This window comes from Myotis myotis, unplaced genomic scaffold (genome assembly GCF_014108235.1).
Source record: "Myotis myotis isolate mMyoMyo1 unplaced genomic scaffold, mMyoMyo1.p scaffold_m19_p_17, whole genome shotgun sequence".
Taxonomy (NCBI): Eukaryota; Metazoa; Chordata; class Mammalia; order Chiroptera; family Vespertilionidae; genus Myotis; species Myotis myotis.
Genome location: NW_023416321.1, coordinates 14,989,679 through 15,008,867, shown reverse-complemented (window position 1 = coordinate 15,008,867; position 19,189 = coordinate 14,989,679). Strand labels below are relative to the sequence as shown.

Sequence of the window (19,189 nt, the reverse complement as noted above, 5' to 3'; positions counted from 1 at the left end):
AGGCTGGGGGGAGGGCAGAAACCCTCCTTTCTGCTACCAGCACTGACCTTCCCCATTGACCTTCCCCTCCACTCTCAGAGGCCACAGCCAGGATCCAGGGTTTAGCTTTTTATTGACACAAACACAAAGGCAGCTTCGGTCATGGGGTGGGGTACACAAAAGCAGAAGTCGCACTTCACACCGTTTAGGCCTCATTTAGACAATGAAGAGGCTGAACCCCTCCCCGCCACCTCCCATTGGCAATGGCTGGGTCAATAACCCTTCTTAATTCCAGCTCAGGGAGCAGAGGGAGCTACACCTGAACCCTAGGAAGTCCCCACTTTGGTTCCCAGGGCCCAGTTCCTAACCCGCTCCCCACCACCCCATTTTACTCCCTCACTCCATCTCCCCACCCATGTAAACAAAGTTTGGGGCTGAGTTTGGAAAGGTACCTCCCTGCTCTGAGAAGGCAGGGGGCCTCCCATAAGTGCACAGGGATGTGCTTTAATTTTTACTTTGGTCCCAGAACAAGAAATAGACGGCATTGACTCCCAGGGCTGTGACTGGTAAATGCCATCCTTATCTGCAAGGCTGAGAAAACCTCCCCACCTCTTTCTTCTCAACCATTGAGAGAGAAATGACAGCCCCAGAGAGAGGCAGGATATGGCACAGGACCTAGGAGGCGAGGGGCTGCCTCTGCCCCGACACTGGCACACTCACAGATTTTTGGAGGTGTTGTAGAACTGGGAAACAGAACCCAGCTCCATCAAAACAAGGAAGGCACTGGGGAGTACAAGGGTGGAGAAGGAGGTGTGAGACAGGGACCCCTCCGTATACACAAGCACAGGTCTTCCATTGCTAAGGCACTGAGAACAAATCCAGAGAACTCAGTGAAGGAAGGGGGCCTCTGAATCCCTCCCAGAGTTGTGACCTAGGGGACCAGTTGTGATTCCTGCCCTTGTTGTAAGAGGCAACCTTGGTTAAGAGTGGCAGGAAACCTGGAGGTGGAAGAAGCCCAATTGTGCTTAAGAAGTTGGGGGACAAGAAGATGAGGCCACACAATGAGGCAAAGAAGTTCAGAGGTGGGCGCTGGTCGGCCTGGGTTGAAGGGATACTAGGGCGAAACAGGGACATGCTGGACTCACACAGATTGGCCCCATATCCTGAGCTGACATTTCATTTCTTTGGGGGAGGTAGTGGGGCAGGGGCAGGAGGGGAGATGAGGCAGAGGCAGAAGCACGTAGAACAGAACAGGAAGGGGTTGGCTAGCCTTGGCACAAAAGCAGCACAGCAGGCCCAGGGAAAGGGTGGGGGCAGGAAGCAGCCGGTCTCCCTCTGTCCCTCCCTGTCCCCTTGGCGGGGCCCAGACATCCAAGTGGTCACTTCCCAACCTCTTCAGAGGGCAGGAAGGAGGGAGGGGGCAGCCCTGGCTAAAGAGAAAAAACAGGGCAGGGGAGAGGTCATCACCACGGAGACCTTTGGAGGAAAGAGGGCAGAGCATTATGATAGAGGATGAAATTTGAGGATCTGGGGGCCAACATAACCTGGCTTCCCAGCTTCTCTCTTCCCGAGGGTCTCCCAGCCCCCATCCTAGTTCTCCTTCTCTGGCCCAGGCACCAGGATGATTTTGCCCACATTCTTCTTCTCCTGCATCTGCCTCATGGCATCCGCCACCTGAAAAGGAAGACAAGACGCTGCTCCCAGTGCTCCAGAGAGTCAGCCTAAAGGAGGAGGCTCTCCTTCCCCCAGGAACCCTACCCCTAGGACCACAGCCTTGCAGGGTCCTGCCCAGGCCCTCCCTGCAGAGCCATCACACTGACCTTCTCGAAGGGCCACACAGAGTCAATGTGAGGTTTGATGTGGCCCTGATTGTACAGAGCCACGAGGCGGGTCACCACACCACTGACCAGCTCCATCTCACTATCCAGGTAGCCCAGGTGGTAGCCACACACAGCCCGGTTGGCCGGCAGCAGCTGCAGAGCTGTCACGCTGAACTGATTCCACCAGATGCGTGCTATGGTCATCAGGTTCCGCTTGGGGCCTGACACCAGGTTGGCCATTCCTGAGAGACAAGGAGACACAGCCTGTGAATCCAGGGGCCAGGCACAGCTCTGAGTTCTAGGTCCATGTTCGTGTGCCCCTGTGGGCCCCTTACAATTATCCACACTAGTGCCAGGAAGTGACAGGATAATCCACTACCTGCAGGCTACCAGGCCCAAAAAGACTCCATCTAACTAAAAAATGGTTCTAATCTTTGTTTGTTTTTATGCAAAATGGTTTTTTAATTTTGTTTTTCAGTGACAGTTTACATTTAATACTATTTTGTATTGGTTTCAGGTGTATGAAATGGTTTTTTAAATGGAAATGCAGTTGTCTAAGAAGCCAGGAGGGTAGAACAGAGGAAGGCAGACTGGGTGATTGTGCATCAAGAATAATCCCCAGCCTTAGCTGGTTTGGCTCAGTGGATAAAGCGGAGGCCTGCGGACTGAAGGGTCCTGGGTTCGATACCGGTCAAGGGCACATGCCCAGGCTGTGGGCTCGATCCCCAGTGTGGGGCATGCAGGAGGCAGCCAATCAATGGTTCTCTCTCATCATTGATCTTTCTATCTTTCTCCTTCTCTTTTCCTCTCTGAAATCAATAAAAATATATTTTTTTATAAAAGAAAAATCCCCAAACAGCAGCACAGAAAGAATACAATTTCCTGTGACTCACATGGAAGGTTGTGAAAGAAAATGACAATAGCTGCACCCAGGAGGCAGCAATCTGAGTGCAACATCTCAGGGCCATCCTAGCCCTGGCACTCTCTCTACAGCACCTGGGTCCCTGCCCCTTCTTCCTTCAAAAGCCCTGGGTCCCTATATCCCTCTCCATTCTGGCCCCCTGACTTACCATAGGTGATCAGTTTGCCCATGGGTTTGAGGAGGTTGTAGCCCTTAGCAGTATCTGGCCCACCCAGAGGGTCCATAACGATGTTCACGCCTGTCACAGAATAAGGGGCACCAGGAGCAGCATTAGAATCCACAGATTTGGACACCTCCCCTCTGTCCCAGGCCATCCCATACCCTGACCCTACCTTTGGGGGAGATCTTCTTGACCTCTTCCACATAGTCAGTCGTGTGGTAGTCAATGGGATATGTGATCCCGTTCTCCTTCAGCATCTCATGCTTGCTGGCTGAGGCCGTTCCGAACACTGTCACATTCTCCACTGTTCGGCACAGCTGCAAGGCGGCTATACCCACACCCCCTGCAGCAAGACACTTTCATAAGTAGGGGATATACAGTCACCCAGCCACCAGTCTCCTTTCTTGCCTCTCAAGGACCAACCCCATCATCTTCATTTTGTCTGGGCTCATTTGGAGGCTTTCTGCGTGCATCTCATGTCCAATTTCTATAACTGAAAATTGGGGGAAGGGTAGCTGGCAAGGAAGGGGTGCTGGGCCACAGCATGTTGCTATGGATAGCACACAAGGCTGGATCTGGTGCCTGAATGTTGCCACGGCAACAATACTGCAGAGGCCTTGGGCGCCATAGGCCAAGGCAGCCTGGTGTTACCATGGCAACAGTCCAGACATGCTACTGAGAAGGGGCCTCAGGAAGAAATCTGGGTAAGGAGGGGGGATAAAAGAAAGGGGCCTGTTACCTGCAGCCATGTGTACCAAGACGCTTTGGCCAGGCCGTAGGTTGCCAAAGTCAAAGAGGATCATGTATGCTGTGATGTAATTAACCAGCAAGGCAGCAGCTTCCTCAAAGGTCATGGACTCAGGCATCAGAAAGGTCTGGGCTGAGAGCGCAGTCACCTCCTCCTGCCACATGCCCGAGCGCACCAACACCATCACCCGATCCCCTACCTTGAAGAATGAAAGAAGAGCATGATTAAGTCACTCATTCATTCACTCATTGGCAATTTATGACCTTCTGTTATGTACAAGGCCCTCTTCCTGGTAATGAAGGAGCAATGGTAATAATAATTTCATCACATACAATAACAACTTATCTTTACTGAGTGCTTCCCAAGGTCCAGGCTATATTGTAAGTGCTTTATATATAAACACTTAACTAATCCTTACCCCAGCTCTTTAAGGTAGATATTATCCTTATCTCCATTTTACAGATATTAGACTTCACTATTGTGTAAGGTCCCTGATCCACGAAGCTTACAGTTGGGACAGCATAAAGTATTGAAGAGATCCAACTGCTTCTGTTAAGAAAAACAGGCTCCACTGTTCATTGACGATGTGACGCTGGCTAACAACAGAAAATTAACTTTTTTGAGCCCCAGTTTTCCTATCCGTAAATTAGGGAGTTGTGAGGATTAAGTGACAAAAAAATCATTTAGTCTTTTTTTTAGCCAAATGTTGGCCACATAGTAGACACTTAGTGGTATTAAATAATAATAACAACAACAACAATGACAATAACAGTAACCAGGAGGGAAGGTGACCAATCCCAGTAACTGAAGGAAGAGGGAGGGCTTGATAAGGTCCGTACCATAGTACAGGTGAAGATCTTTGACCAGTTAGAGCTGGGTGTGGTTCCCGCAGGAGATGTGTCTGAGCCAGCCCTGGGGGCCCAGGAAACACTTTCACCCAGAGATGTGTGTGTTGAGGGGAGAGGTGATGGACAAGAAGAGCCACACAATCCCGCCCACCAGGAAAAGGCATTTTCTTAACTCTTAGCCACCTGTAGGAGCCTCCTTTCAGCTTAGGGCAGGGGAAGGGAGCATTCTCAGGAGAAAGGAAGGCCCCTCCTCACTCTTTGAAGAGCTGGAGAGGGAGGTGTGGGTGCTGTTCTGGGACAATCCGGGCCTGTCTTGGCCCCTGTCAGGAATGATGGGAATTCTGTATATTAACGAGGTTTGGGATCCATGCGGAAGCAGGATGGGACTCTCCCACACACCATTTTTCATGTCCTCAAGGCCCCACATGCCATTGATGAGGAAGATTGAGGGCAGGCTAGGATCTTTCCCTTCAGGCACTGATCTGAGATGGGGTGTGGGGAATGAAAGCATTCCACCTCAAGACAGGATTTGCAGACTCGGCAGTCACCCTGGAGGACTGGGAAAGGTGCAGTGGTCAGTCTGGTTGGTGACCAGGCCCAGGTCTGGCCCAGAACAAGGCTGACCACTTACCCAGACTAATGCCCACCACTCAGCCCAGCACAGAGCAGAGTCAGCCCTGATATCAGGAGGCAGGGAGGCAGCCCTCCCCACAGAATCCAGCCTCTTACAATCAGATTCTTGCCCTGGACAGGATATCCTGTATTTACCAAGTGGAAAGTGTAGGGAGGGGAGGTTAGGTGGGTGGCCTTCAGCAGCATGAACTACAACTCCCCCCATTTAAAAAAATTTCCTGCCCTGACTGGTTTGGCTCAGTGGATAGAGTGTCGGCCTGTGGCCTGAAAGGCCCCAGGTTCTATTCCAGTCAAGGGCATGTACATCCCCAGTGGGGGGTGTGCAGGAGGCAGCTGATCATTGTTTCTCTCTCATCGATGTTTCTAACTCTCTCTCCCTTCCTCTCTGTAAAAAAATCAATAAAATATATTTTTAAAAAATTTCCTCTTAGCACCCTCTCAAGAGTGGGATTATTTAGAAGTCATTGGAAAGGGTGGGGCCAGAGCTGAATCCAGGAAGAAGCCCTTTAAAGAGGATATGTTTGCATGTACAAATAAATCCAAGAGTTCTAGCTCTGGGGTTTAGGACTGGCAGGTCCAGCAAGAGAAAGGCTGCATGTGAGGGGCCTCTCTTGCGGGGGCCTGATTTGAAAAGAAACCCCTAAACAAATGACACGCACAGGCTCACTCCAAGTCTCTCAAAAAGTTGATCATTTGGAACTCTCCGGTGTCCAGGGTTGTGGCCAAGATTAATGATAAACAAAAAGGAGAATCAGACCGGCAGAGCTGGGCCAACCTGCTCCGGGTGCCACACCCCCCAACCCCAGTCCAAATAACCTCTGCCAGGGGTTCTGAGGGTCCTCCACAAGGAAGGCTGAGGCAGGCTCTGCCCGTTGGGACGTTGCCCAGGGCAGCCACGGGGGTCGTGACCCGATGTTTGAGTCACCGGAGGAGGAGGAGATATTGCAGTCTCGGGAGACAGAGTCCAAAACAAAGATCCCAATTCGAGGCCCAATCTCGAACTCCGTACCCTTATCTCCCCCCTCCCTGGCCCCCACCAAAATCAGATTGGCATCGTGGGGCCGGTGGAGGGGTGGTGGCAGGCTCCCTCTCTTCCAAATGATGGGCGTGCCTCGTCTCTGGCCCTGTTCTGGGCGGGGCCGCCTCACACCCCCACAGACCACGGGGCTGCATGTGACTGGGCCTCTGGCACAGCCCTGTGCCGCCGCCCAACCCTGACTGCACAGCTCCTCAAGCTCCCTTGAGGAACGAGGCACGGACTGGGGTCACAGACCACAATCACCCGGGGAGTGTTTGTTGGGCAGGGGTACTGGTGTGGTTTTCCCGGGGATTGCGGGATGGGGGGGGGGGGGGGGGGGGAGAAAAGGTCATTACGCGCATGCGCACGGGCGCCTTATTGTTTTCCCCCCACACACCCACCACCACCACCGCTGCTAATGGGCGGCGGCCACAATTAAAAAGGGTTGGGAAGGGGGGATAACTCCGTCTCACCCCACCCCCAGATATAAAGCCAGTTTTCCAGGCGCTTCTGAACCCAGTCCCCTTTCCTATCCTACGTCTTCCATGCCCGTCTGCCCAGATCCCTGCCAGTTTCCCCCGCCCGGCCACACCCCCGGAGCCCTCCCACTCCTGCCCAGCTACCTGCACAGCCCTGCCCTGGGCTGGTCCGCTTACCTTGCGGTCGTTGACTCCCTCGCCCACTGCGACCACGACTCCTGCGCCCTCCATGCCCGGAGTGAAGGGCAGCGGCGGCGACCGGTCGTAGAGCCCCTGCCGGGCCATAATCTCCGCGAAGTTCAGCCCACAGGCCCGGACGCGCACCGTCACTTGGCCGGGGCCGGGGGCCGGGGGAGCGGCCGGCTTGCTCTGCAGCTTCAGCTTGTCGTAGCCGCCGAAGCCCGTGAGCACCAGGCAGCGCAGCGGCGGCAGCGCAGCGGCGGCGGCCCCGTCGGAGGCCTCGGGTGGCTGGGCGTTGCCCATGGCTTCGGCGCTCGGGGGCTGCGAAGAGACGTCTTCTGCCGGCCCTGCCTCGGCCGCCGCCACCACGGTGGCCACCTCAGCTGCCTCTCTCTCCGCGGACATGGCTGGGACTCCCGACGTGCGCGCACAGCTGGGCTTAAGGGTGCACAGCTGGGGAGGGCGGGGCGCGCGTCAGGACGAGCCGCGGCTGTGGACCCGGAGAAGAAGGGGCGGGGCGCCGGCCCAGGGGCGGGGCCTCGCGCGCCCCCTTAAAGGGCCAAGGCCACTGTGCGGGTGCTGCGGGGCGCGAGAAAACTGGAGACTGGCACCTCTGCGGACAGACGGAGCGAGGGCAATTCTTGGGGTCATGCAGATCGCGATTTAATTTGTGTATTCATCATAAACCTTACGCAAGTTAAAATATTTGTTAAGGGGCAGTCTGAAGGACGATCTCAAAATCTGAGCTGACTTCAAAGTTGGAGAGCTAGCCACCTGTAGACCGGAACCCAACCAAGTTGTTCTTCAGACTCGGACTCTACCCTTATGTGACCCATTCCGAGTGGTCTATCAATGGCAAACGTGGAGCAGGGAGATAGAGTCTTAAAAACTTTCCACTTGCCGAAGCCGGTTTGGCTCAGTGGATAGAGCGTCGGCCTGCGGATTGGGGGGTCCCGGGTTCGGTTCCGGTCAAGGGCATGTACCTGGGTTGCGGGCACATCCCCGGTGGGGGATGTGCAGGAGGCAGCTGATCGATGTTTCTCTCTCATCGATGTTTCTGGCTCTCTCTATCTCTCTCCCTTCCTCTCTGTGAAAAATCAATAAAATATATTTAAAAAAAAAACAAAAAAACTTTCCACTTGATTTTGTTTATTAAAGCTCTGTGCTTCAATTTTCCCTTCTGTAAAACGGTAAGATACTGCTTGATACGGGGTAACGATAAAATTAGAGTATCCTCGATGTGAAGAGCGCTTTTCAAAAGTAAAAGATGTCATACAAAGGCCAAACAGAAGCTCGATTATTGTTAGATTCCGGGTCAAGCCTGAAATGACTTTAGAGTTTGTCTCTGGCTCCAGCTGGGCTGTCACTCCGGGCAATTTGATCTGCCTCTTCTTCGCTCCCCTTCTGTCTCCTCGAAGTATCCACCAGAGGACGCAGCTCCCCCAAAACTTTTCAGCCTGCGCTTGGCTGAAGAAACTCATTGTTGCTTCTCACCTAGACCAGGCCAGCCGTTAGGTCACCATAGCCCCAGACTAGGCCTCCCGTTGCCATGGGGACAGAAAGCCATGACGTCACCATTTTCCTGGTGGGGGTGATGGAGTCCATACCCTCCTAACCCCAAGACACTCTGCATATAGGAGGCAGACCGAACCCTAAAGTCTCCTTTCTTCCCCACCATCTCTCGCCTCCCGTTCAGGAAGTGGATGGTTGTCCCCGCGCGTGTCCGCAGTAGCACACCGGCGTGCACGCGTGGGCACGCAAAAGGCCCGAGCCTCGTGCGTGTGCTGATCCCACCCAAGGCCCGCCCGCCCCAGCCCCAAGAAAGTCAAACCAGCCAAAAAGCCCGGATCGGCCCGCCCCACACAGCGCGCTAGAACTCAGCTCTCTCGCCAGGATTCCCGGGGTCCCGCCTAGCTCCCCGGGCCCCGCCTCCCGGCTGCGCGGGCGGGAGGCAGGAGGCGGGGCCGGGGGCGCGGCCGCCGGGCTGGGGGCGGGGCAGAGGGGGGGCCGCGGCCCCGGGTGGGGGCTCGGCGCGGGCCCGCGAGATGCCGGTGTCGGCGGCCCGAGCGGCTGCAGCTGCAGCGGCGGGGGAGGCGGCAGCGGGGCCCGGGAGGGGGGCTCCGCGGGGGGCCGGCGTGTAGCCGGGACCATGGAGGGGCAGAGCGGCCGCTGCAAGATCGTGGTGGTGGGGGACGCGGAGTGCGGCAAGACGGCGCTGCTGCAGGTGTTCGCCAAGGACGCCTACCCCGGGGTGAGGGGCCGGTGTCTTGGGAGGGGGGAGCTGAGGTCGTGGGGGTGGGTGACTGGAGCCCGAGGGACGGGCAGAAATGGGTACTGGGGTTACCAGGGACGAGAGAGAGGCATGGAGGACGGTGGCGGGGGGGCGGGCGGTTGTTGGGAGCCCTGGAAGGACTGCAGAGGATTGGGGTGGGAGGAACTGGGGATCAGGGTGAGATGATTGGGGTTGGGGGGAAGCAGAGGATCTCGGGAGGGGTGCTAGGGGATGGCGGGGGTCCTGGACGTCGGAGAGAGGAGGAACTGGGGGCTGCAAGGGCTGGGAGGGGGTCTGGACGCCTAGCAGAGATCCCCTGAGGCAGTCGCTCTCAGGATCTCCCCTTTGCCCCACACCAAACCAACTTGTGTCCAGGGGCTGGGCTGGACAGGGTGTGGGAGTAAGGAGGGCATCTGTCTGGAGTGAGGACTGGAGGATCACATCTTGACCCATCCGTGTCTGCAGAGTTATGTCCCCACCGTGTTTGAGAACTACACCGCCAGCTTTGAGATAGACAAGCGCCGCATTGAGCTCAACATGTGGGACACTTCAGGTAGCCAACTCCCTGGGGTCACCCTGACTTCCAAGGCCCCCATCCGGACCCCTCCCTCGGCTAGACCTTTAGGCTTCAGCTCAGCCCATCCACCTAATTCTAGGAGGAAGGAAAATCAACCTTCTGCTTAAAGCCAGAGAAACTGAGGCAGAGCTTGCAGACATACATAGAAACCATGCCCTGAAGGAAAAAAGACCAGTATCCAATCCCCTCCGCTGGCTTCTGCCTCTCTGGGAAAGTTGAGAAGCAATGTTTGTTATTTGGGAACATGTTTTTTTAGGAGATTGTACTGGATTTAGGAAAGACATTTAGAATTTCTTTGGGTATGGGAACGACTTCTCTAGACCGAGCTATGGAAATCTGAGATCAAGTCCCAAGAGGATGGGAGAGCTCTCTCCCTTCTCCAAAAAGGAGGAGGGTTTTATTTTTACTCTGGTCCCCTGGAGGTCATTAGAAGATGTCTGTCAGAGCCCAGAAAGCACACGCGAAATTTTGTGAGAATGTGGAGAGATTTCGTGAGCTTCTCAGACTCTGAAACGATTAAGGATGCTTACTTTTAGAGAAACCCCTGGGGAAGTGGAGAGCTGTTTTCTGCCATCTAGCCCCCCCTCTGCCTGTCCCCGCCTCGGAGAAACCCAGGCTCCTAGATGGCTGTTATTAACTGCTCTTTCCTGCCCCCGATCCTAGCATCAGGTCTCCCATTCCCTTCCAGGCCTTCCGCCCACTCAGGACCCTTGTCTGCCCTCTCCCCTCTGTCTTCCCTCAGGTTCCTCTTACTATGATAATGTCCGGCCCCTCGCCTATCCTGATTCGGACGCTGTGCTCATCTGCTTCGACATCAGCCGCCCAGAAACCCTGGACAGTGTCCTCAAGAAGGTGAGAGCCTGGGGAAGCAGGAAGTTAGACTGAGGGGGACCAGAAACCACGGTTCTGATACAACATGAGCCCTCAACTGGAGAGTGTGTGAAGCTCTCATGCCCCGCCCCCGCCCCTCCCCCCTCCTTTCCTAGAAATCAATCCTCAGAGCTGGACAGGACATCTGGGGGTGCTAGGGGAGAGCAGGGAGAGGTACTCAAGAGATTCCGTAGCCACCCTCCCCGTCTCCTTGGGCGTGGGAACCCCAGATGGACTGGATGGGAATGCTGCTCTCGGAGCTCAGGGAAGTGCTGTGGTCTCCTCTCCAGGCCCCTATTTCCATGAGAAAAGCCTATGGTGAAAGGCCAGAAGTCAGCTAAGGCAGCCCTAGTTCCCAGGTGGGGGAGGGGAGGGGAGGGCGGGATTGGTCTGTTCCCAGACACAGACTTAGGATAGGGGGTCAGAATGGGGAGGCTCCAGGCTGGCAGAAGCTTCAGACGCAGGGCACAGACCCTACAGCCCCACCTCAGCTCTCTCCTCCCTCCCCTTCTCCCACACCCCATCCCTGCTTTCAGCCCAAGCCCACCATTCCCACCTCCTTGTTCACACAGGAGCGTCCAGAGGGGTGTCGGTTTCTGATGCTGTGATAAAGGGGGGGCGGGGGCTCCTGGAGTGGAGCACGGTTCCCAAGTGCCTTCTTCTACCCCATCCACAACTCTATTTTCTCTTCCCAAATAGTGGCAAGGGGAGACACAGGAGTTTTGCCCCAATGCCAAGGTTGTGCTGGTTGGCTGTAAACTGGACATGCGGACCGACCTGGCCACACTGAGGGAGCTGTCCAAGCAGAGGCTGATCCCTGTTACACATGAGCAGGTGGGACTCTTGAAAACACCCTATTTTGTTCATCCCTTGTCCTGGCCTCTAACCTCCGGCCTGATCTCTTGACCTCCTCCCCTCCCCCAGCCCCCTGCCTCCCTGCCCCTTGCTGAAATGCATAACTTCCTTCATGCACTCCATCCTTGCAGGGCACTGTGCTGGCCAAGCAGGTGGGGGCCGTGTCCTACGTGGAGTGCTCCTCCCGGTCCTCTGAGCGCAGCGTCAGGGATGTCTTCCACGTGGCCACAGTGGCCTCCCTCGGCCGCGGCCATAGGCAGTTGCGCCGGACTGACTCACGCCGGGGACTGCAGCGATCCACTCAGCTGGCAGGAAGGCCCGACCGGGGAAATGGGAACGAAGGCGAGATACACAAGGATCGAGCCAAGAGTTGCAACCTCATGTGAGGAGCCGGGGAGGGGCAGAGCATCAGGAGGGGTGGTGAAGGGCACAATTGTTCCCCTGCCTGCACCCTGGCTTCCTGACCCCCTGACTGGCTAGAACTTCAGGGCAGGTTGAGTGAGCAATTCTCCTGGGCAAGGGACCTGGAGGCAGAGGGTACCATCATTCCCCACACTCTCACCCCCCTCCTCTCCATAGGAAGCTGCGGGAGCTAGCAGAGCAGGCATCTGGCTCGGGAGTGGGGACGGGGCAGGGGGTTTAGGGAAGCTGGCGTCCAGCGGTGACCTTGGTTGGGTCTCAGTATATGAAGAGTGCCTTCCCTCCCTGCCCCCAGGCCCCATATCCTGGTCCTGGCTTCCTTCCCTAAGGAAAGTGTCCATTCCATGAACTTCCCTTTTCCTCTCCTCTCACTTCTACAGCTGTGCTCACTCACCCTAACCTCCAGGCAACATGCACTAAATTAAAAAGCAAGTTAAGAAGCCCTTCCCCCCCCATACCCACCCGTCCTAGCTCCTCCCTCGCTTCCCCAACCATCCTCAAATAAAGCCCATGTCCATGGAAAACGGCTGTGGCTTTAGTTTTGTGGCTCTCTAAATACCAGTCTACCAATCTCCAGTAGCAGGAGCGAAAGTTAGACTTCAGGAAGAAGCAGAGGAAGTCATGGGCTGGATGGGCAGTGTCCTTTTAGGAGCCAGAGGTGGGGAAGTGAGGTATCTTGGGAATATCCATCTCAGTTAATGAGCCAAACAATCCTGAAGCCATTAGGGGGTTTTAACGTGGACTGATGTGCAATTCATTACTCAACCCCGCTGGGGCCCCCTGCTTGAGTGGGAGGGGTCCAGCTGAAGTGGTCCAGGCCCTTTGCTCACCATCTCCATACACCCCCACCTTGGAATCCGCTGGTGCCCTAGGGGTTGTGGGGGTAGGGAGAGCACCAAAAGCCCCCGCATCGCAGAAGCTGACCCTGGACAGAGGGACGTTTCCCAAGGGGACAGAGGTTTGATTCTGGAGTCTCCTCGGAGGCGGGCAGGGGTTCTCACCCTCTCCATCCTGAGCTTTGGATGATTTTGGGGGGAGCCTCAGCTGAGTTTAGGGTCACCCCCTCCCAACCCCCTATTGAAGGAAAGCTGGTGGAGGGGCTGGCTGCAGCACTTGTTGTCAGGAAAGACAGTGCTGGTCTGTTTTCTCGGGAGTCTGGTTTCACATTGTCCTGTATTCCCTCCCTGGCTCTGGTCCCACTGGCCTCTTTTCGGTGACATTCTCCCCCAGGAACCATCCCTGGCCCTCCCCTCCCCCAGCCCCAGACAGTTCTTCCAGACACACTCAGGGGGAGAACACAGACCTTACCCTCCCATCTGGACCCCCCACCCCCAAATCACGGCCCATCCCTCCCGCATTCATTCAGCAAATATGTACTGAGCACCAACTGTGTGCCAGACACAGGCTTGGGAGACCGAAGGGACCAGCCTCTCTGCTCTGGGGACCAGCCCATGAGGAAAAAGAGGGACCCCAGGTGTGACAGTGCCTTGGCTGTGGGAGCTCCTTACAGCCTCGGGAGCCAGTCCCCTGAGCCAGGTCCTGAGGGTTGAAGGGGAGTTTTCCAGGCAGGAAAGGGGTAGGAGAAGTGCTCTGGACAGAGGGTAGAGCAAGTGCAGGCATATGGCGATGAGAACAACATGGCACAGTCGGGGCTGCCATGGTGGGAAGGGCAGAAGACAGGCTGGGAAGGTACATTAAGGCCACTGCAGGGTCCACAAGGGAACCAGGACTTCCTTCTGAGGATGTGAGGAGGCACTAGGGACTTCAAGCACAGAATGAAGTGACCAGATTTGGGTTTGGGGGTAGATGGGTCATCTGGATGTGGTGATGGAGGCTGGGGGTTTGGCTCTGAGATGGATCATTTAAAATAGCTTCTCCTTTCCCTATGCCAGGGCCCAGCCTTGAGTGGAAAAGAAATCCCCACCCACTCCTGGCTCATCAGACACCTCTTTCCCTCCCTCTCCTAAGGACCCTGTCCTGACCCATCTCAGCCAATCAGACACCTCTTTCCCTCCCTCTCCTAAGGACCCTGTCCTGGCCCATCTCAGCCAATCAGACACCTCTTTCCCTCCCTCTCCTAAGGACCCTGTCCTAGCCCATCTCGGCCAATCTCCTTCAGGATTCTGGGACAGCTTAAGGGCATAGGATACCCCACCCTCTGAAACCGTGACCTGGTTAGAGGCTGACTCTGAGACCCTCCTCAAGGACCCTGAGACCTGGGTTAAGGGTTCTGGGAAAGGCCCATCTCTCAGCCTGGTCCCAGAGGACTGACTATTCCCCCACAGGGAACCGCCATACCATCAATTTAGGATTTGGGGCCTCGAGGCTTCCCTTTTCACTTTGGACTTTGGTACCAAGCAGGCTCAAGCCTGTGGCTGCCAAAGTGGAGTATTTGTGTCCCTCTCTTCTCCCAACCTCCCGCTCCTGCCACGCTGGCGCTTGGGGAGTGCACACGCATTTCAATATCCGCCTAAAGCAAACATAATTAGGAAAATAAATCAGCTGGAGGAGCCCCCAAAGTTTAATACATTTCCAATGCCACTGGCAACAGATTTTGGTCCCCTCTGCAGGTCTGGGTTGGCAGACGTTTTATTTCCGGGGAGGGGCTGCACCTCTGGACTAAGGAGCCCAATAGGTCCGGGGGGGGGGGGGGGGGGAAATGGGGCTGTTGTTGATCCTCAAAGGCCCCTGCAGGCTGGAGGGAGGGAACCTAACCCCCACCCCCACCCCCCATCCCAGTTGCAGGAGTCAGACTCAGCTTCCATCTCTGCAGCTGTTTCCCCCACAAATTAGACACCCCTTTGGGAAACAATGTAGCCTCGTTAATCATTTAATGAAATAAACAACTAATCACTGTAATGCTTCCAGTGTTTCTTAACCTCAGCAATCAGCCTGCCCAGGAGGGAGGAGGGGAAAGGAAGGGCAGGGGCAGGGGCAGGGGCTTGGTCTAACCCCTGAAATGCTTCACCTGACAGAGGGTCATCTCCTTGTGACTGCAGCCTTCCCAGCAGGGACAGTCATGTAAAGAGCTTAAGATTGGAGGCAGAGGTTCAAGGGCCTGGGTCCCAGCTCTTCCCCTTCCTCCCTAGGGAGCCTTTGGTAAGGCCCTGCACCTGTCTGAACCTCAGTTTTCACACCTGGAAAAGGGGAGCTGGTCACCACATCTACCCCATGTTGTTGAGGAAGATTCAGAGAAAGGATGTAGAAAAGCTGTTTGACCCTTTAAAGAAGGCTGAGCTATGTCGACCTTTATTCTTCTTCTTCTTTATTTATTTTTATTTTTGTTAATCCTCACCCGAAGATATTTTTCCATTGATTTTTGCAGAGAGTGGAAGAGAGAGGGAGAGACAGAGAGAAATATCGATGTGAGAGAAATACATCGATTGGTTGCTGTCTGCACAGACCCCGGCCAGGGCCCAGGCTGGGGAGGAGCCTGCAACCAAGGTACATGCCCTTGACTAGAATAGAACCCGGCACCCTTCAGTCTGCAGGCCGATGCTCTATCCACTGAGCCAAACCGGTTAGGGCTCAACCTTTATTCTTTACAACGTAGTCGCCTGGTGCTTCTGAGCTGGGCCTGAGGGAATCGAGAATGGCTTCTTAGAAGGGGTCTCCTGTGCTAGGAATTCAAAGGCTGGAGGAAGGGGAGGTGGCTGTGTCTTGCTCTCACACGTATCCCAAGGACTAGAGCAGTGGTTCCCAACCTTCCTAATGCCGCGACCCTTTAATACAGTTCCTCATGTTGTGGTGACCCCCAATTTCATTGTTACAGATTGAACATAATTAAAGCATAGTGATTAATCACAAAACAATATGTAATTATATATGTGTTTTCCGATGGTCTTAGGCAACCCCTGTGAAAGGGTCGTCCCACCCCAAAGGGGTCGCGACCCACAGGTTGAGAACCGCTGGACTAGAGAGACCCTACAATGACTCTGAAGGCTGAGGTCTTTTGGTCTTCATTTTTCTAAACTCTCCCCATTACCTATTCTGAAGTGTCTGGGTGAGGACTCCAGGTTACCATGGTGACCCCACCCCAGATACACTCAGATTGGTCCTGCAGGCTGAGGGAGGTAGGAGGAAGAGGTCATGGCTGAGGTTGCCAGTGGACACCAGCAATCCTGGCACAGCTCTCTCCACCGACTCCACACTCTCTTCCCCAGGAAAGGGGTTCAGCTCTTCTGTGGCATCCCCCCTGCCTCTCTCCTAACAAAAGATTTTCTTCCACACACTGCAGCCCCTCTCCCGCCTTCCCCCTGCTGGGTTCCCAGGTCTCTCTCCATCTCTCTAGTCAATCCCCTACTCCTTCTCCTGAAGGTTGGGGGTGAGAGTCCAAGAGGGGGAGGCTCCTGGTCCAGGCGGTGGGGTGATTCCCAAGCAGCTACCTCCCAGGAGCCAGAGAGACAAGAGGGACATGAACATAAGTGCTCCTCCCCCCAAGAAAATGCCTCTGCTGTTGACTCCTAAATAACAGATGTCTGTCTGCATATTAATGAGATTGGACGAATAATTGGTGAGTTTTTCATTCAGTGTCAGAATGAACCCGGAGGCCTTATGTTCATGTACATAGACACCCACTCACCCCCGGCTCTCCCTTTCCCCCAGAGCACAATGAGGCAGACGCAGATGCTGGCAAGCTTGACCCACAGAGGGGAGGGGCAGACAGGGAACGGGGAGGGGGTGTCAGCAGGAGGGAGACCTCGAGGTCTGGGTTTGTCAGGTTTCTCCCACTAGATTGCCATCTCCCCAGCCCCCCAGGGGCATAAGCTTGCATTTGTGAGATTTCCCCACTCTGCAGAAGGGGCCCAGAGGAAGGTGGGAACCAGAGGGTAAAGAGGGTGGGGGTTGGGGGGGGGACGGGACGCAGGCACTACTTAGGGGACAAGCAACAAAGCAGTGGCTTCCTTCAGAGAGGTTGTGCCTCCCCTGAGCCTGGCACCTGCAGGCCTCTTACCCTGCTTCTTCTCCTGTGCCAGGGTGTGAGGTGGAAAACAGAGGTTTTGGAATCAGACAGCTACCACTTGCCAACAGGGTGCTCTAGTGCAAGTTACCCAACCTCTCGGAGCCTCTCACTGTCCTTGTCTCTGAGAATACCTACCTACCTTAAACGATGGGAAGGACGAAATGAGACAGTGTCACATGTCTGACCTAGCGCTTGGTGTATAGTGGGTCACAACACATACTTGTCCTCTCCCTGCCTATCCCCCCAAACACACCAACACCGTTTCAGAATGGCTGCCCCTCCTGCCAGACCCACCCTGGTTAGGGCAGAGGTTCGTTAGAAGTTCAGTAGTTACCCTGGCTTCCTGGAAACGGAGGAAATGCTAGAGGGGCAGGAACAGAGAAAGAAGCGATTCGATGGCCACAGGAGAGAAAACTGGTAGGAACCAAGGCCTGGAGTGGAAGGAAAGAAACCACAGAAAGAACCCCGAGCCAGCTGGACGGGGGAGGTATTGCAGCCAAATGGAGTGCAGCCCGGAACGAGGAGGCCCAGGTGAGCCAGGAACTCGCCTTGGACCTTAGCAAGTCTCACCCCCTTTTAGCATCTTAGCCTCCTCGTCTGTAAAAGGATGGGGTTGGTTTGCTCTCTGAGGTCCCTTCTCCTTGTGTGAGAGTCTCAGTGGCCTGGGGAGCACAGGGGAGGGAAGGTGGGCTTGCCACCTCCCCGCTACGGCCCATCACTCTTGGGCTGTCTCTTCTTCCCCCTGGTAAATGGATCTGCTGCGCCAGCAAACAACTGTCCATTGTGTCCTAATGAGGGACGAGCAGGGAAAACCAATCACTTATGATGCAAATGAGCGGCGGCTGCAGCCTCCTCGCTTTCACTGAATAACTCTCCTCTGCCCAGACCCCAGCGCTGCCCCAGTTGGGCTTTTCTGCCCAGCCCGGTTCCCATCTGGTCCTGGAGGGAGACGGGGAGGCCCTTCCCATTGTCACTCATTGCCACTCCCTGCAAGGAGTCAACCCTCCCAGCCTTCAGAGGCCCAGCTTCTCTCCGGTCTCAGGGCAGCTCAGTTGTTTTCAGTTGAGGTGAAATTCACAGAACATATGATTAGCCACTTTAAGGTGTACAATTCTGTGACATCTCATGCGTTCACAGGGTGGTGTAACAACAGCACCTACCTCTCTGGGGTGTCCTGCCCTCTGCCCATCTAGGCAGCCCGTAGCCTCCTGGCAGTGGTACAAGGAAGCTGCTGAGGCCTCAGCCAAGGGTCAAGGAATAATGGAGGCTGGTGTTGGATAACAGCTGAGAAAAGTCCAGAGCTGGTAGAGTGGGGTGAAGGGGACGAGCCCTGAACTTTAGGATGGAAGCTTAGTGATTATCCTGGCTTCCTCATATTGTGCTTGGAGTAAATCGGCAGCCAGGGGAGAAGGCTAGGGCTTCGGTGGGAAGGGGAAAAGACCATCACTGCCTTCTCCAGTACAGCCCTGGGGCCATGTCTTTAGAAAATGGCTTCTTGGAATCCTATGGAGATTTAAAAATTACTATTATTTCTCTGGCATTGGGTTAGAAACCAGATCTTGCTTGCCATGACTTTCAGAGGCTCTGTGGGCTTGGGGATGGTCGCACTTTGGCAGCTGTGGAGGGCCCCCAAACAACCCTCAAAGCCCCTTGCCTCCAGGAGAGCCCTTCCCTCACCCGGCCCCAGGGACAGGTCTTACCAGGGAAGATTGTCTACCTGCTTGGCAGCAGTTTATTCCAGAGTCCAAACAGCTGGGAAGACCCATATAAGTTGTATTTTTAGTTTCTCTTGTTAATATACAGTACCATTTGGTTCTGTGTTGTCATCAAGAGAAGATGGCGAACATCTGCCTACCTGTGTGTCTATTACCTGCAGATCCACCTTCTCCCCCCCTTCTCTAATCTAGGACATGTGGTAACGTTTTTAAAAAACTCTTCGGGAATTAACCAGTGCCAACTGCTGCAGCATTGCAGAGAGAACACTTTACAGGGTCACAAACTTTCTTTTATCTTCTCCAGCCCCGGCTCCTGCTCCACTGGAGTCCACACTCCCTTCTCTCCCAGACAAAACACAGTCCAGACAAAATAATGAGGGTGTTTCCATCTGTGGCCTAATGAATAGGGACTCCTCGGCTGGTTAGCTCCAGGTCTGCCACCAATTCACTGGGTGACCTTTGGCAAGGCCCTGGCCCTTCGTTTCATCACCCATAAAGCGGGGATAACCATCTTGACTGTAGCCATCTCCCAGGGAACAAGTGAGGGGAGAGAAATAATGGTTGTGCCAGTGCTTTGAACTTGCAAAGAGATGATCATGAACATAATTGTTCTGTAGTGATGGCGGCAGCAGTGTACCTGTCTTGAGTAACCAGCCTGGAGGTGGCCTGGCTGGAGGACACATGGATAGGGGAAACGGATGGTCTCAGTCAGGGTGTTGTTTTGATTAAT

At 54.9% G+C, this 19,189-nt stretch overlaps 2 protein-coding genes across 2 annotated transcripts; one reads left to right on the top strand and one right to left on the bottom strand.

Moving 5' to 3' along the window:
• Positions 1-95: 95 nt before the first annotated feature.
• VAT1 (vesicle amine transport 1) lies at positions 96-7,290 on the bottom strand. The gene is made up of 6 exons (XM_036339690.1): positions 6,785-7,290; positions 3,621-3,828; positions 3,054-3,224; positions 2,870-2,959; positions 1,800-2,041; positions 96-1,653 (listed from the first exon to the last, which is right to left on the bottom strand). Exons 1-6 carry the CDS (start codon positions 7,190-7,192, stop codon positions 1,570-1,572), a joined length of 1,203 nt encoding a protein of 400 aa, XP_036195583.1. The 5' UTR covers positions 7,193-7,290; the 3' UTR covers positions 96-1,569.
• Positions 7,291-8,846: 1,556 nt separating this feature from the next.
• RND2 (Rho family GTPase 2) lies at positions 8,847-14,440 on the top strand. The gene is made up of 5 exons (XM_036342003.1): positions 8,847-9,038; positions 9,525-9,612; positions 10,379-10,488; positions 11,206-11,340; positions 11,493-14,440. The coding sequence occupies exons 1-5, from the start codon at positions 8,937-8,939 to the stop codon at positions 11,745-11,747; spliced, it is 690 nt and encodes a 229-aa protein (XP_036197896.1). The 5' UTR covers positions 8,847-8,936; the 3' UTR covers positions 11,748-14,440.
• Positions 14,441-19,189: the final 4,749 nt, after the last annotated feature.

What these genes read in the sequence shown, in the direction of transcription:
- VAT1 (XM_036339690.1), bottom strand. Translation starts at nt 7,192, where the DNA reads ATGTCCGCGGAGAGAGAGGCAGCTGAGGTGGCCACCGTGGTGGCGGCG. An exon ending in AGGGAGTCAACGACCGCAAG is followed by an intron (nt 3,829 to 6,784) that starts GTAAGCGGACCA and finishes TCATTCTTCAAG; the next exon opens with GTAGGGGATCGGGTGATGGT. An exon ending in CTGTGTGGCCCTTCGAGAAG is followed by an intron (nt 1,654 to 1,799) that starts GTCAGTGTGATG and finishes CTTCCTTTTCAG; the next exon opens with GTGGCGGATGCCATGAGGCA.
- RND2 (XM_036342003.1), top strand. Translation starts at nt 8,937, where the DNA reads ATGGAGGGGCAGAGCGGCCGCTGCAAGATCGTGGTGGTGGGGGACGCG. An exon ending in CCAAGGACGCCTACCCCGGG is followed by an intron (nt 9,039 to 9,524) that starts GTGAGGGGCCGG and finishes CCGTGTCTGCAG; the next exon opens with AGTTATGTCCCCACCGTGTT. An exon ending in TCCCTGTTACACATGAGCAG is followed by an intron (nt 11,341 to 11,492) that starts GTGGGACTCTTG and finishes CCATCCTTGCAG; the next exon opens with GGCACTGTGCTGGCCAAGCA.